Source organism: Pyrgilauda ruficollis, unplaced genomic scaffold (genome assembly GCF_017590135.1).
Source record: "Pyrgilauda ruficollis isolate IOZ18807 unplaced genomic scaffold, ASM1759013v1 scaffold24, whole genome shotgun sequence".
Classification (NCBI taxonomy): Eukaryota; Metazoa; Chordata; class Aves; order Passeriformes; family Passeridae; genus Pyrgilauda; species Pyrgilauda ruficollis.
Window position 1 is genome coordinate 2217147 of NW_024523648.1, and position 17705 is coordinate 2234851.

At 36.6% G+C, this 17705-nt stretch overlaps 1 protein-coding gene across 3 annotated transcripts in view; it reads right to left on the reverse strand.

Moving 5' to 3' along the window:
- Positions 1–17705, reverse strand: part of TRDN (triadin) — a 222549-nt gene that overhangs the window by 57459 nt on the left and 147385 nt on the right. For all 3 annotated transcript variants that reach the window (XM_041469826.1, XM_041469828.1, XM_041469827.1), the window contains 8 exons: positions 16244–16291; positions 13639–13662; positions 11390–11440; positions 10927–10977; positions 9378–9446; positions 5874–5924; positions 4045–4095; positions 3423–3473 (listed from right to left, as the gene is read on the reverse strand). In XM_041469826.1, coding sequence (XP_041325760.1) covers positions 3423–3473; positions 4045–4095; positions 5874–5924; positions 9378–9446; positions 10927–10977; positions 11390–11440; positions 13639–13662; positions 16244–16291 — 396 coding nt within the window. The remainder of the gene's footprint in view (positions 1–3422; positions 3474–4044; positions 4096–5873; positions 5925–9377; positions 9447–10926; positions 10978–11389; positions 11441–13638; positions 13663–16243; positions 16292–17705) is intronic.

Consider the following 17705-nt stretch of genomic DNA (forward strand, 5'->3'; position numbering starts at 1 on the left):
CTGCGTCATGAACTTGGATGACTAGCAAATTACTGAATCCTATTGTTGACATAAAAGTGGTGTCACTATGTATGAGTATGCAACCTGACATCTTCCCGCTCAAGCTCAACTTTCCTACTCAACTTTTCTGTTGCAGACCTTTGTCAGGGCCTTGAAGGATCTATGGTCCTGCTCACTGGGCAGACCTAAGATACACAAGACTTAGCAGGTAGTTGGCCCAGTTGTGTGCCTGACAGAATTTAATCCAAGTATTTTAAGTTCTTATAGAGTCAGCTAGAGTCAAAGAGGAATGCTGTCTCAGGTGTGAGATATCATTTGCTCTCAGTGAGCTGTGCAAGGCATCAAGTACATCCACAGATGACAGGCAAGGTTTTATGCAATCCAGTAGGAATAACTGAAGTGGGTAGTACTCATCTCGCTTGGGAAGCTGTAAAGGCTGTGTAAACCCAGGGCTATCAAACTCCACTAGAGTCTGATAGAGTCCACTGCTCATCCAAATACACTGCTGTAAGTATAAAACCAATCAATTCTACTTCACACTTCACCCACCCTTCTTTAAAGAACAATCATAAATGTCTCTTATGTGACCTTAAACTTCAGTACAGTTAAACTCAGCATACTTCACACTAAACATTCAAATCTTCATTCTTGTGTTTTGACAAGCAGGAAACTATAAGACTGTAAGACAACACAACAACATAGATTTTTACGTTTCTTACAGTGTTTTAATCTGTAGGTCAAAAAGTTAAACCATGTAGAAAAAATCTGCATGAAATGAAAATTCATTTCTGAACTAGCTTTTAGTTTCTACTGCAATATCATAAGAAAAATCTTGCATGTATTCTATCAGCTACTACAGGAAGAAGACTTTTTACTATAAAGAAAAGAGAGATAGTAGAATTAATCACTTCTTGGTAGTAACTTTCCTTTTCAAATATACTGAGCATAAACTGCTTCGTATGAAGTCAGAGGAATTATACAGTGTTTAATTAAACATGTCCTTTCTTGAAATGATTCAGTTTTGGTGTTTGACAGGAGTTGTTATTCACCAGTTGTTTCACTGTCTGATCCAACTGAGTAAATGAAGTCCTTTTAAAATACTTCTTTGTATAGTTGGGTAGGTGTTTGACACTTCACTGAAGCTAATTCATTAGCATTGCAATATAACACTTTTATAGACATGTATTCCTTCTTTGTAATTCTTGATCTTTTGAAGTAAATAGGATTTTATTCTCATTATCACTTAAATAAATCAATCTTTCAACCAGAAATATTTATGAGAAGAATTAGAGAAGAAACTCAATGATAAGGTCAAGAATCAAATACTTAAGGCCCTAATTAATGTCTAACTGTTCATCAACCTTTCATAGACATTTGTGCAAGAACCTATCAGGAAGACCATAGGCCTTGCTTGCTTCAAGCTTAAAATAATAAACCAAGTTCTATTAAACCAATAATCAATATACAAAAATATGTCCACACAGAAGCCTAGAATTAAAGTTGTAAAAGACTTTTCAGATCAAGTCCAAGTGTCAGTCTAACAGCACCACCATTTTTTACTGCTAAACCGTGTCCTCAAATGCCATATCCATAAATTGTTTTAATAATTCCAGGAAAGATGGCTCTACCACTTCTCTGTATGGCCTCTTTCAACACTTGCCAACTCTTATCTGTGAAGGGTTATTGCTCCCTGTTGGCTAAAGCAAACTAAATGGAATGATACAATAATATGTCCCTATTTTTCTAATGCCCAGGACCTTGAACTGACAATTCAGGTTCATCTACTTTAATTACTACAAGGAGTTTCAGACTATTTAAGCCCTAGTTAATTTTCATAGAAATATAAAATTGTTTGGGTTGGAAGGAACCTTAAAGACAACCTAGTTCCAACCCCCCTCCCATGGCAGCAGGGACATCTTTGACTAGGCCACATAAATCAGAGCCCATCTGACCTGGCCTTGAACACTTCCAGGGGTGGATCCACAACTTCTCTAGGCAGCCTATTCATCAACCTCACAGCAAAAATTTCTCCCCATATTTAATCTAAGGCTACTTTCCTTCTGTTTGAAGCCATCCCCCCTCATCCTCTCACTAGATGTTCTTGGAAATAGTCTCATTCCATATTCCTTGAAGACTCCTGTCAGGTACTGTAAGGCCGCAATTATGTCACAACAAAGTCTTCTCTGCTCCAGGCTGGAGAAACTCAATCTGCTCAGCTTTTCCTCATAGGAGAGGTGCTCTATCCCTCTAATTATCTTGGTGGCCTCCTCTGGATTTGTTCCAACAGGTCCTTGTTCCTTCTGTGCTGGAGACCCAAGAGCTGGATGCAGCACTGCAGTTGGGGTCTCACCAGAGCAGAGTAGAGGTAAAGAATTACCTCCTGTCACCTGCTGGCCACACTGCTTTTGATGCAGCCCAGGATACAACTGGCTCTGCAAGAGCATATTGATGGCTCATGTCCAGCCTCTCATTCACCAGCCTCCCCAAGTCCTTCTTGACAGGGCTACTCTCAATATCACATTTTCTGGTAGCACTTAAGCCTTTAATTCGATTCAGAATGATACGATTATGCAAAGTAATAGCTGATTTCTGCTATTCTGCTATACACTAGGTGAAATAGCTGCACTTAAAAACTTGCAAATGTTGTCTCTCATAACTTTGTCAGAGAAAATATTGCCTCAATACTTCCAGTATTCCTTAGGGAAAATCTAAAGATAGGAAGCAGTATTCAATTATCTGAAATAGTTTTCAAAACTGATTGGAAGATTTTAAGATAGACTACTACATTCCCATGACTCAAATGACTGTTTTTAGCTAACATGTAATAACTTGTTATTTTTATCCATGTTATTTATTATTTACGCATTTAACTTGAGCAACTGTTTTATAATGAAAAAGTGGATTTAATCCATATTCAAATAGGATAAAAGTAAACTAAGTTTTGTTTGAATTTATTTGATATGAATAAATAAACCTGAACATAGTTGGTTAATTATAATTACAGTGCCTGGATATGCCTAGTATTCGGGATGTACTATAAAGTGTAATTTCTATTTGATGGCTAGTGCTGATATTTCATGATAAGAAGAGAGAGAAAAGTGCAATCAAATAATATGTAGAAGAAGTAAAATGTAATCTGAAATGATTAATTTAAATAGGAAGAATGAGACAAAATCAAGAAAAAAGAAACAAATTCCTTTTGACTTTAGAGTCTATAAAATACCACAGCTACAACTTTGTATAGCCTCATATGCACCCGTCACTTGTTCAATCAGGTAAAAAGAATGTTCAGCAGCAGAGGATGCCATTCAAGGACATTCAGGACCAAAGAAAATAGGATCTAATTTGTGACACCTTGAACAACGGATTTATTTTCTCAACTGAAATTTGGGTTAAGGTTCAGTTCAACTTGGGATTGTTACCTTTTTCCTTAGGATTAGTTGAAGCCTTAATTTCTTTTCGCTTTGAAGAATCTGAAAAAGAAATCAAACACAAAAATGAAAGAAGAAAATTAGCAACATAACAGTGTGCTCATTGGTACTGTAACAAATGTGCATAACACCAGATCAGCCAAATGCATAAAAAAGATGTGTTAAGAATTAGAATTTTCCTTTAATCCAATAAAAGGCACAAACTTCAATTGAAAGCAAACCAAAAATAATTCCCACTAAATTTACTGGCAAAGTTTCTGCAGGTCAAACCATACACTCATTCCTGTGCAGCCTATCATTTCAGCCTGTCATGTGCATTCAGCAGCAGCTCTGTTACTAATTCACTCACAACAGACTAGCACTCCCACTGCAATATTGGCTGTGCAGGTCAGACAGCAGTTAAAGAACACCACAATATAAGTAGTGTTATGACTTTATTATTTCTGAATCACGTCAGACACTGCTCCTTTCAATATATCAGATCTTTTGAATGAGAAGAATCTAGGTTTGGTCCCTTTTTGCCAACGGACTGTAATTCAAAATATATCAAAACTGCACTGAGATACCAGCAGAAGACTTGTTATTTGCCAGCCACATCATTATAAGATGTTACCTTTTTCCTTTAAGGCTGTTGGAGGTTTCACATCTTTTCTTTTTCCAGTCTCTAGAAAGAAACATTTAACATTTATCACAAGTCAGGTTAGGGAAATAAGATGGCACTTGAATAGAAAGCAAGTCAAACAATTTGATATGTGGAGAGCAAAAGAGATGTGATAATTAAATAGATTTAACAGCATGGAAATAAAGAACAGGACAAAAACACAAGGTCATCCATTCATCTTTCTAGTCTTGGATATGCAAAATAATAAGCCTTCAAAATGTCATTAGTTTCTCTGAATTTTACGGAAACTGTGGAGCCCTCTCTCAAGCAGGCAGTGAAGAATTACTTAAAAAGAAGAAAAAAATTCTACAGAGCAGTTGGCATCAATGATTTTTTCTTTTGCTGAGCCTAAATAAAAATTAATCCACATTGATACAATTGAAATATGAGGAATAGTGCTCTTGAAAGCCAGAGGCTGCTGATAAAGGTGAATGGGAGTTACAAAAGGACCAGCTACTCATTCAGGACTCCAATACTCTTTTAATATTGAAGAGGCCATATGGGTATTGCCTGTGAACAGAATTTCACTTGCTGTGCATATATGGCCTTTTAAAATGACAGGCACACTGGCTATAAAAGCAGAGCAGTGTTCATCCTTCAAATGTACATGAATATATTTTATGTCAAAATGAATAGTCCAGGGACTTAATTGTATCTTTATTTTTTTTTTTTCTTCAGTATATGACAAAATATTAAAGGAGAAGAGAAAAAAACCCCTGATATTATAGTTCTCCCTTTCTAGTAACTGACAAGGCAGACTCAAGGACAAAAAAAACCCAACCAAACAAACAAACAAATCCCCCCAAAAAACCCCCAAAAATTCAGGAGTTAGCTAAGCACAAATAAAGAAAAACTATGATCTTCTTTTGGTGCCCAGATGAGACAGAGGGACTGACAATGGTGGCATAGAGGAGAATTCTCAGCTACAAGGGACATCCTGGCTCCATTTCCTACAGTTTTTTACAAGGAATAATACATTCCTTGCAGAAGTGTGCCATTTTGTTCTATATCTATTCAGCAGCCGTAATCCGGACTGCATCCAATATCTCCAGCTTCCAAAAAAATGGGACTTTGTAACAATCTGTACGTCAGGTGTGCTGTTCCAGCCCAGGAACCAGGCACAGTACTGACAGCCTTTGCTGCTTTGTTTAAGTTTTTCAGCTGTTTTAGTATTCTCCAGAAAGAGAGTGTTCCATACACATCACACTGCAACAAATAGGCTTTGCTCCAAATAAATGCTATCGAGCAACCCATGACCCCTGTGTGAACAGTTAGCAGTGGTCTTACAACTGAAAGGATTAGACACAGAGATAAATGTGTCCATGTTGCCAACGAATTAAGAAAAAAAATTGTCATATCAGTCACCCTCAAACACCTGGATGTGTCAGTATCCTCAAGCAGTTTAATTCTCAGACACCCACATTCCTGAGCTGTAGCCACATGGACCAGATTTACTCTAGTTCCCTTCAGTAATGCTCCCACTATGTTATTTAGACAACACATTTTTTGACAGACTAACATCCATAAGTGGTATAAAACCAAATTTTAGTATTTCCCCCAAGACAAATTCAAATATTCACATTTAAAAGAAGCCCAGATGATTTCTAGGATCCTACTGGGATCTGTAGAGCACAAATATTACTAAAAACAATATAATGGCTAAAATAATCTAAATAAGAACCAGGATGGGTTTGGTTTTCCACACTTCTATATACCTACTCAAAAGCTCTTTCTAGACTGGATAACTGTTCTGATATTCAGGTCTGGATTTCTTCACTTACCTTTTTCTCTTAAGCTCTCCGGATTCTTGGGATTTTTTCCTTTCAGGGAATCTGTAGGAAGATAATTATGTTTCTGAGACTTAGAAGACAGAATACCCTTCTACATTTAAAAGAAAACTCTAGAAATATTTAAAAACCAAGACCAAAATTGTGAACATAAAGAGATACAAACTTGACCTCTCTTTATATCCTCTTTAGACACTGTGTCATATTTTTAAGGAGCAATAACATTAGTAGCAAAAGCAATAATAGAAATTTCTTTTGGTGACTGTCTGTAGAGACCACACAGAAGAGAGAAATTCCAAAGATGAGGAAAATGCAAGCAGTGACACAGGATTAGGAATTCTTTGGGTGTTATCCAAAACTTCATAAAGACAGTTTCTGCTTTCTCTGTCTGAAGAATATATCTTTACCTCAGTCCTTTAGGGAATATGGATTCAGGGTCAGCAAGCACAGGAAAAACATACACTATGTTTTGTAAACAGCAATGTTTAAATAATTTTTTTCAAGCAATAGTCTATTGACATCCTAGGTATATTTATCAGGGAAATTAGGAGAAAATAGCTTTTTCCAAAGTGAAGAAATAATTTGGTAGGCTTTTGAATGTATGCAGTTGGAGTGAAAGAATATCACAGCCTGCAGAATGTTAAACAGAGCCAGCTGCATTCCATCTGACAGGATATAGCACCTAAGCATATAGGAAAAAAACCCATGCCATTTATTCCAAATGAAAGTAAACCAAATCTTCAGTAAAACAGAAAAAGCTAAAAGAAGATACTTTAGAAAATAATTTTAACTCTGAACATCCTCCTGGCTGCCATGGTACCAGGAAGTGATCCCACTTATCCATCTGGATTTAAGTGTGAGTTGTAACAGAAAAAAAATCACTTCCAGGGTGGCTGAAGCTGTTGGAGAAACCACACTGCACAGGGATAGGTTATAAAATTAGGAGCCTGATCTTCACAGCAGCAGGTGGACTCTTCTCTAGGAGATTGAGAGAAAACTTCCATTGTGAAGCCTGAAACCCTTTGAGGTAGCCTCTATGTTTACTGTATGAAAAAACTTGAGGCAGCAGTTCCCCGACTTGACCACTCTACTCTGGCACACTGGTGATCTCAGGGATCAGCAGCCACCCTTGCAGCCACAGCCACAAATCTTTGGCCTTGTGGGTTTTGTGCCATATGCCCATGCTGTTTTTTTGCCATTCATGTAGCAGATCTCCCTTAGATTTCCTATAATATGTAGCTCCTAAAGGAGATTCAGCACTTTTGAGTCTTACAACTTTTGGATGCAACTCTCAGCACAGGACACGTTACATGGTGCACCAAGTTCCCCATCCTCTGAAGCGAGGATACTGTGATCACCAGTTCTGATTTTCTTCCAGGGAGCAGGTTTTCATTTTCAGAAGTTTGAACACATACTCACTGAGGACTTTTCAAACTTCTGCTCTCAAATGACTACTTTATTACTGGTCCCAGAAGGGAAAAAACATAAAGCTGGCTTAAAGCCAGCTTTCACCATAATGCTTTCCTCACGCGTTCTACTCTGGGGGTGAAGCTGGGTCAGGTTAGAATGATGGTATAAAATGATGAAGCAGCAGCAGTGTGTGATATCCTCAGGATAAAGATATAGTTCACATGCAAATGACAATGACAGATAAATGGAAATAGACAGAAATGTGAGCTGCTACTGCTCACAATATAACTACATTTCTAAGGGAAAAAAAAGTATGTTACAAGTTAAGAAAAAAAATGCCGCAGGCAAGATATTATTTCATGTTACATTTGCTTTAAAGGAAGTGCAAGTATTGCATAGCAAGTGCAAATCAGCTCATTTGTTTCTTTAATGACAGCATACTATAACATATATGGCAAGAAAGAAATAGACACTACTGACTTATTTCCCCTATCACTCTGTCTATAAAAATAAATAGGTTTATTATCTACACATAGCTGACATAAGAAAATATTCAAAGACATCCCAAAATATGTCAAAAGCAAAGAAGAAGAAAAAAGAACATTTGTTTGGAAAATAAATCATGGAACTCAGGGTGAGAAGGAATTTATGTTATCTATACAGGATAGATGTTGTCAATAACTTGGCACAATGCCAAGTTATCTTTTAGAAAAATTCAATAAAGAGTTATATATGAAATATTATGAACTTTTAGTGCCACGGTTACACAGTGAATGAACTTCTACTCTGGTTAGCTGGGTAAGATACTTACCCAAAAACCATGTGGCAAATTATAACTTAGAGTTTCATTGGCCTCAAGTTATTTGAATACAGCCATGTCAACAGAAAATCAGTTTTTATATTTGTGAGTACAAATGGGCTTCTTTACTCTTCTTTACTGCAGGGAAGAGCTAAAAAGCTAGTTATACATTCAGACAGAGTCTTGAAATGTCCTGTATCGCTAAGAAGTGGAAAATGTATTATTCCAGTGTTCTCTTTAACTACTCTCAATAAAATTAGGCTCCAAGACTGAAGACATTTTATTCACCTCATAAAATAGATAAAGTAACTTTGCAGGGTTATGATCTATAGAGTATCCCAGCAACAACTCCAAATTCAGGGATTTATTTTTCCTCTTTCTTCTTTGAATAAAAACACTATGCTTCAGTTAATGAAAAATAGCCTGCTCTAGGATAAGGTTTTTGGTCTGGACATCATCCTTGCTCATTCATTAGTCCATCCTTCAAAGGGAATGAGGTGTGATGATAGCTCTTTTATCGCATAAGGTGCCAGACACACATTAATCACCATGAGCATTTAACACTTCACCTAGAAGTGTTCCTTTATTTAGTCTACATGAATAGTAACAAACTCCCAAGATACATAAATAGGAAGTATATGCAGTCTTAAAAGTCCTTACTTTCCTGTGTCCTTTGATATATTTGTATTTTACAGAAAGATCCACTTTAAGAAAAAAATTGCAAAACACCATGTCGCAAAGAGTAAAAAGAAGTCCCTGGTGACCTTGTCAATAACATTTAGAGAGGCCCACTCATGAGGCTTGAAGAGGTGATGGAGAGGGGAAGGAATGGCATGCAAATAGGCTTTGATTAATTTATGAACCACAGTTGGGGCAGATATGATGACTGAAATGGGAGACAAATAATGTGAAATATATGTTTATGCAGTAGATCCACAATTCATAATCCAATAAGAAAAGACACAACTAAGAAAGGCACCAAGGTTTCTAGAAGTTTCTCCCCACAGCTTTATAAGTTGTCCCTATAGTCTTTGATGCTGATATATTTTCAACTGAGCTCTACAGCTCACTAATCAGCATCTTTGTTGTTGGGCACAGGCACAGAATTTTGCCAGTTTGATGCCTGTTATGGGAAGCAGTGATGGCTGCATCAGTAAGAGCTCTCAGGATCTGAGGGACAGGCTCAGCTGATATCAGTGCTGCTGGGGGGGTAAGGAGCCTGTGATGTCTTTTCAGAAATATTCACCAGCAAGTTTGCAGCTGTATTGACATTTAAAAAAAATTCCTACCTGCTCTTTTCTGAAGGCTGGGCGGAGAAAGTCTAGCCTCCTTTGTCACGTTAGAAGGACCTGTAATTACTAATTACTAATAACTTAGTAATTGAAGTTATTGATAAGTTAAACATGAGCATGGGAGACAAAAATCAGTGCTGTTGCCACTCTCAACAAAGGACACACTATGGAAACTTTTTCAGTGCTGGCAAACCACTATCCATTTGTTCTAAAGAAACTCTTATCAAAGAGAAAAAAGTTTTGGATCTTCTCTCTTTCTTTCTCCTCTCCCTGCCTCCCTGTAATCCTTTGAATGGAGCAGCAGGCTGAATACACACGCTCCATGCAGGGATAGAGGGGGCAGAGTTGTCACTCAAGTGCTTCTTTTAATTTTCCAGCACAACACCATCAGGCAGACACAAATTATAGGCAGTCTTTGGAGAGTGCCACAGGACCCCATAGAGTTTGTATATACAGTTCTGGTCCAGATAACTAGGCTTGTGTAAATGGGGCATGTGTACATTAGTAGAACACACACAGAACAATATATGCACCATAGAATTTGCAGATTGCCATAATTTAATTTAAATTTTTGAACAAAGAAGTGAATGAACATAGCTTCTAGGATTTTAAAAATATGTCTAGCAATGAATTATTCCTCCTTTGCTGTATATGTTTTTGTCATCTTTCAATTCTGCTTGAATTGATCTCTTCATTCAGTTCTTTCTTTGAAATTGCATAGAATGACTGTAACTTGAAATAGTTACAGACTAAAGTCTATATATTGCAGACCATATCTATCTATATATAGCTATAGACTTATGATAGTTATAGACTATAACTTAGAATAAATATTAACTCAACTATATATATGGTAGATCTTTTTATACCGAAGATGTCAAATAAGACTTATCCATAAGTAACTTCTTCCAAATAAAGTTATTTCTAGAAAGGAGGTAAGAAATAAGTTGTGTAAAAAGCACCCAATAAAGCAAATGATTAAAGGAAATTTAACTGAGTTAACCATCTACTCTGATCAAATTGCCAAAACAAAAAAAAAAGAAAAAAAAAAGATAAAGAATACAAGAAAGATTCAGACCAACTCTCATGTTGTGGATGGTTGACTGGATGAAGTGGTGGGGTTTTAGCTATAACTCTTACAGAGTACAGAAAGCATGTTTCCTACTCATGTGCTCATAAACCTTATTTTCTTCCAATTTTGTTCACACATTTGTGAAATGATTCAGTTCAGAATTTCTTAACTGGCCCCTATTAAAGGCTTGTCATTGTTCAGACCTTCTTTGCAAGGTACTTAACTATTAAGAAGTTTATGATATTGATTTAATTAATTTTGAGAATTCTGAATTTTAATTGTCTTGATATATTCTATTTATATTCTCCCCCGCCTTTTTAATGTTGTAGATCCTGTAGAATATTTTAACTAATTAAATTATGATTGGTTAAGATTTATAATGAGAAAGACTGATAATGATTGTTAAAAAAATTAGCATCTTCATTCTACTTTGTGTGGTTTTAGCAAGTCATATATTTTATTATGTATTCTTACCTTTTTCTTTTAAAGATGTAGGATTCTTCCCTTCCTTTTCTTTAGCATGTTCTGTAAAAATAATTTATTAATCTTCAAGCTAGAGTGTTAAATGGTTGACATCTAATTCCACTAGCATAAGGATTGATTGAATAATTGGTGGTTTCTAACTGACATGAGATACCAACTAAATGTGTAGCACAAAATTAATTTTCATCAGTTTTAGCATTCTCACAAAGTGAAACCACAAATTTTCTTAAATTTGAAGAAAGAACAAAGATCACTCAAAACTTACTTCACTTTTCTGCTTGTAATAAATACTAAAAAGTGTTCCTAAATTCTGAGTTTAAGCATCTTAATTTTTATAACTAGTGTAACCAGTGCTCTCTTTGCACTTCTAATTCAGATAATGCCAATTAGGTTCCATTGCAAATTTACTGAAATAGTATAATGGTTATAAATTCCTAATTAAATCATACTTTACCTTTAACTTTTGTGGCAGCTGGAGATTTCAATTCTTTATCTTTTCCAGGATCTGTAAAAGAATTAGTCACAACAATAAAGTGACAGCAGAAACCACAACGGAGTGAAGCAATGAGATTTAACCAGAGGAGACAATGAAGCATATAGATCGCACAAGAGACTAAAACTATACATTGGAAGACATGGTTAAAAGTGGGTTATTGAAAGACTTGTACAAAATTCACCAGGTATCATTCAGACAGTTCGGTCCACAAAATGTGTTTTGTTGATTAACTATTGTAGATTTAATTATAAAATTTGCAAACTTCAGCTTAGTATGAGACAGTTTTTCAGTGCTCTTAACCAGAAAGGTCAAAACTGATGCTTTGCCAAATTTGACTCATTGGAGCTGACTGTGGCCTACTTCCCTCATCTGGGATTGACCATTCTTACTGAGCAAAGCCAAAGGTCTTCTTATTGGATCTATTCTTTTCTAAAGGGCAGATGCTGATCAAAGTGAGTGAGCAACACAGCAGTGACAAATAGGTGGGTGAAGAGTTGCTTTTATTCTGCCTACAGACAGGTAGAGAAGATGGCTAGGCCACACAAGCCTTCCTCAAGGAAGGATAGTCCCTTGAAAAAAGCTTAAGAAAAAATTTGTTTCAGATAGAAAAGAGAAAATACTTCCATTTCAGACAAAATGTGAGATTGTCATTCCGGATGATGACAGGTGAAAGGTCTCCAAAGCTTTCCACCACAAAATAAAAAAGGCAGACAAAAAGACTTCAGTTTCAGACAAAATGTGAGATCGTCATTCTGGACTGATGAAAGGTCTCCAAAGCTTTCCACCACAAAATAAAAAAGGCAGACAAGACTGTCCCAAAACAGTCAGTTCAAAAAGATTAGAGACTTTGATTTTGACTTCCTGCATTTTAAGTAATTTAACCAGCCAGCTGCTGGTTAAACTGTTTTATACATGTCATCTGAGAAATGCTAATAGGTGTTTAAAAAATACTAGGTTCTCCATCACATATGAAGCAAAAATTCCTTCTGTTGAAACAATCATCAGCAATTCAGTGCCAGTAGATATTAAACAAACTGTCTTGAAAAACTAAAAAATACTAGGTTTTCCATCACATGTGAAGCAAAAATTCCTTCTGGTGAAACAATCATCAGCAATTCAGTGCCAGTAGATATTAAACAAACTGTTAGAAGGCCCTCTTGGTTTCTACACATAGGATAAGAAGTCAAGACTGATGAGGAGGAGTTTGTGTTTAGGAGATGGAGGTTGTGTTTAGTAGATAAATATGAAAATTGTATAAGCTACAGTAGTTAGTTTTAGTGGTAATTGTTTACTGCCTTAATGATACATCGTTCACAAATTGTCTCTTTTATTATAAAAGCATAGGCTGTGCCCGATAGCAATTTATTGTGATATCAATAAATCTTCTTGTTCATGGTGCTGGGGAATCTGAATTGAAGGGATCCATAAATAATAACTTTTTATTTATGATAGAAATAGCTGTCAAGTGTAAAAATCTAATTTGCTGTTGACATTGAAAGACCTCTTCTGTTGGGACTGAAGTCAAGAGATAAATTTTTCATTATTTTTCTCCTTCTACATTGTGTTTTTAAAGAGGCAATACTAGATACTTCCATACAATGTAATTTTTAAAGGAGAAGACTTGGGAAAGAAATCTGTTGAACAAGGTCAAAAATGCAACTTTAGTGAAATAAAGCTGTCTCTTCTATTCCTCATTACACCTCAGATGTCTGCTTCAGAAACTACTCCTGCTCTCCTGCTTTGACCTTCATTTTTTGTGTTCACCAATTTATTATTCAGTCCCACATTTTCAAAATGAGAAAATACACAATTTACTGCAGATATCTGTAGGCATATTTGGTGGACATATTCAGACATATTCATAGTCCCAATAAAAAAATATTTCCAATTTTAAAATATTTAGTTAATCACAGAAGACTCTGTGAAGAGATATAAAACTCAGTGGGAAGACTGAAAAACATTTTCTTCTGTGATTGTGTGTAATGAAAAATTCCCACAAGGTTTCATGTTCAGTGCAATAGTGTCTGCAAACAAAAGTAGACAACTGAAGACAGCCAAAATAAGCAATTTAAAGCATGACATAATGCCTTTACTTTCAGAAGCCCACCAGTAAGAAATTAAAGCTGTTGTACCCTTCCATTATTAAGAGCACAGTTACCCAAACTCTTGTGGAAGATGTGACTTTAATAAGTAAAACTATAGCTTACTTCCTTGTTTCATCTTTGGTTTATCTGGAGAAAGAGAAGGGGAGGGAAACAAAAGTGAAAAGAGAAAAGAAAAAGGAAATGTTAGAGTACATGTTCACATGGGAAATTTTAAAAAACTTAATCAACTAATGAAAATGTATTTAAATGCATGTTGATCCTAATGCTTTAATATATCTTGAACCTCCACTGTTTCTTGACAGAATATGCGAATAAAGTTCATGGTTCCCACCTATTGCCTTTCATGCACGCGCAAAGAGCATGAAACCCCCTAGTTTGATATGATCTTTTTTAACTGATGGCAAGTCTCCTTTCTTAGTACTATTGGATACTACTAGGAAAAAAAAACCTTTTTATCATCTCTTTTAAATATTAATTCTCAGTAACAGGCATTAACTTCCTGGAAACCATCTGATATTTGCTCATGACATTTTTCAAATAGGTCAAAGAGTTAAAGTTAAGTGCCTTCTTGCTCGTCTTCTAACAATTAAAAATATTACCTGTAGTTTGGCTTTTCAACTAATAAAAGGCCATTGAACTGGGATGCTGCTACAATCTTTCAGCCCACTTCCAGATGCGGGGGGTTTGAGGTCAAAGTTGCAATAATCACTAAAACCTTTGTTTGAAACAATGAAGTTATGTCCTGATTGCTAAGCACATCCAGCATACAACACTCCAGATTTTTCTGCTAGTCTTCTTATACTGTTTTTTGTAGATTGCAAGTCCCACTTTTGACCAGGACTGAATCCCTCTACTTTCTGAAGTGTGTTCTCATGCAAATTCTTTGAATAATATAAGTACATGGTAATATTAAAAAAAGCATCCCGAAAGGGATTTTTTTGGCTTTTTTGTCTTTGGGTGATCAATGTGTTGGCAGCAGCTCCATACATATAGGGTGCAGAAATGAGAAGCAGAGGGAATTGCTGTGTAAAAGTGTTTGTGCTCACTTCTGCGCATCAGAGGAACTGAGCTGCTGCCAGCACTGGGAAGTAGATGCAGAAATAGTTGTGACAGACAGTACATGTTGCTCTTATTCCTTTGACTTGGCTGGCATGGGGAGACAGTGCTGCTGCTGCTGCTACTGCTGCTGTCATGGGAAACAGTTTGCCCCTCTTTCGAGTTCCTTAGGTATCACATCCTGTGGTTTAGAAAACCCTGCTCCATGCCAGCCATGTGAAACTATAGTTTGTACTGCTCAGTCTGCGCTCTTTATGGCACAGTTAAAATGTTTGGCAGATAAAATCCTAGCTAATGGTGGTACACTGTAGAGAGGATAAAATCTTACAGCAACCACACACCTCATTGCTCCATGAGACAGACAAAAGAGAGGAAGCAATGTGGATGTCTGGAGAAGCACTTGTGTGGTAATGGAAAATAATGTGAAGATACCCAGCCTAACAATGCCTGAAATCTAGGCCAAGGCCCACCTAATTATAACATTTTCCATGACAACTACCAAGCAGCTGACAGCTGCTGCAGGGTGTCTGTGCCGGCTTGAATAATTCTGAGTAAAGCTGAAGCTGAAAAACTGAAGAAAATGAAGCTACACAATGACCAAAGCTACACAAGTAAACATGTCTTACATCTTATACTACATTACTGGCAAGCTCATCATCAGGGCTTTAGCTGCCAATTTGAGCAGGAGTATAAAAATCACCTCAATCACATAAAGGAAGCCTGAGCTGATAAGCTTTGGGGATTTAGACACCCTTTTTATTACTTTGCTTCTTACCATACTAACCTAAAAAAGTATGGATTGCGTTTAAAAAGTGTACAAGAAGCAGGCATGAAGATAAAATGTTGAAGGCAATAATAATAATAACAATAATAAATAATATAAATGCATATAATAGGAAAAGACATCTTTAGATGGTTTAAGGCATCAATCCTTCTCTTTTTGCATTCACTCAGTGGCTTGAGTTTTCTTTTGTCCTTGGTGTAGACCATTCCTTGGTATTCCTGCTGTCATTGGCTTGGGACAATGGATATAGACTTTGTGTCCCTCTAAACTATGTGCCATCCACACCTGGTTCTTGCAGCTTTTCTTTCAGTGTTCCCACTCAGACATTCCCACTCATGCCTTATCCATACCAACCCTAAGATTTTTGCAAAAAATTTCTACAAGGTCTGATCTCAAAAGTTTTTGAGATTTTCTGCAGTGGACATTTGTGACTCTTCAGGGGGCTGATGTTTCATCTGGGACAAGAAGGGTAGCTCAGCTGATTTCAGAGAGCCTCTGCCCTTTTACTTCATTGCAAGTTACTCTGTCAGACTGAGTAGCAAAGGCTGATCCCTGTCCAGGCTACAGGGGCAGGAAGCCTCTTGCAAGATCAGTGGGACACTAAGTCCCAGCAGAGAACCTTTCATCTGAAGTGGGCAGCCATCTACTTGAAGCTTTTTGTTGGGGTGGTAGTTTTGTGGGACAAAGCCAGTTTTATAATGGAAATTCCCTGTTGCTATGACAAAAGCTGCAGAACTCTGAAAAAAATACTGGTGAACCAATGGATTTAAAGGTTGCTGTCATCCAGCTCTCTGAATCTGAGATTATTGTTTCTGTGTCATTGTGTTTTAAGAGAGATAACGCCGACATGTTTTGTGTTCTTTTTACCTTGCACTGCTGCCTTTGTTGCTTTTGCTTCTTTTTTTTCAAGTCCGGCTGCAAATAAAAGATATGGTTTAAGGAAGATTTCTAGTCAGAGCTGTTGCTACATCAGACAAAGTTGTTCTTAAATGCTTACACATTATCTTGAGTCAAAAGATTTCAAATATTTCCAATCATGAGATTCCCCCCAATATATGAATACATAATATATATTTCTTATCTGTCTGAAAGAAGAGTGATTTCTTTTTTTTATTTTCTTTCAGAGAACAAAAAGTGGGCCTGATCAAGCAGAAGGTGTGGCTGCCTAGTGCAGGGGGCTTGGAACTAGATGGTCTTTAAGGCTCCTTCCAACCCAAACCATTACATGATTCTGTCATGTCAGGTGAAACAGGGGCTAAACTGCAGAACATATTTTGTAACAGAGAAGAGAGCAAAGCAAGCAGATCTTTACCTAGCCCAGCCATTCGAGAGTTCCCCAAGCAAGCACAGTTTTCTGTTTGCATCAGCAGAAAACTGCACTCTGCACCCCTGACACAGCAAATCATTTCCCCATATTCTCAGCTTTAAGCACGTGGTTAGGCTCAGTGAAGGTGGCAGGCCACAGATGAACTGTATGTTATGGCATCTAACTTGATCCTTCTGAATACTGAGATTTCTGTGGGCAAGCAAGAAGTGTGAACCAGATCACTTGTGAGGCAGGGCTGCTTAACCTTTACTGACACCAGGGGAAGCAGCCCAGGTCAGGATGCATGGACTCATCCAATTGCTTATTCACAAGCTTGGCAAGCACGATTTGTAAATTCATTTACACATCTTGGGAGACAAAGGATATTAAGGATGAAACTATCTAAGAGGTAATGCAAGAAGGGGTACCGTTAGACCTTGCTTACATAAATATGGGAATCTTTTATAGTTTCTGACAATTTACACTGCAGGTTTGGTGACGTACAAGATTGTATCTTTAGGACAACATATATATTTCTTATTTCATTGAATTATTTGGGGTTAAATACTGTAAATCTAGAAATATACATGTTTAGCTGTAAATTGCACTTACAACATTTCACTTCTGTGAAACCAAGCTTTTGTAGCCATAATTTATAACTATTATGCTAAATGAAATTCTTGTTTAATTTAAAAGTCTTACAGTGTTTGAGACAAAAAATGTGGCATTATGAAAATAAGCTTCATTGTCATTGTTTGAAAATAGCATAAAGAACAAACAATCAGCCTAAGTGGCAAGATGTAAAATGGACACTGAAAATTAATTTACATCTAATGGATGTAAAATAATGTAATTAATTTACGTCTGATGGATGTACATCTGGTAGAGAATGTCTGCAGCTTCAGGGTCATTAGCACATATAACAACCTCTCAGCTTGTTATTTCACCCTGTCATTTTATTAGAACAAATCACAGTTGAAAATTAAGAGTTTAGCTTTTAGAGATAAATTCTGAAGGTCATGT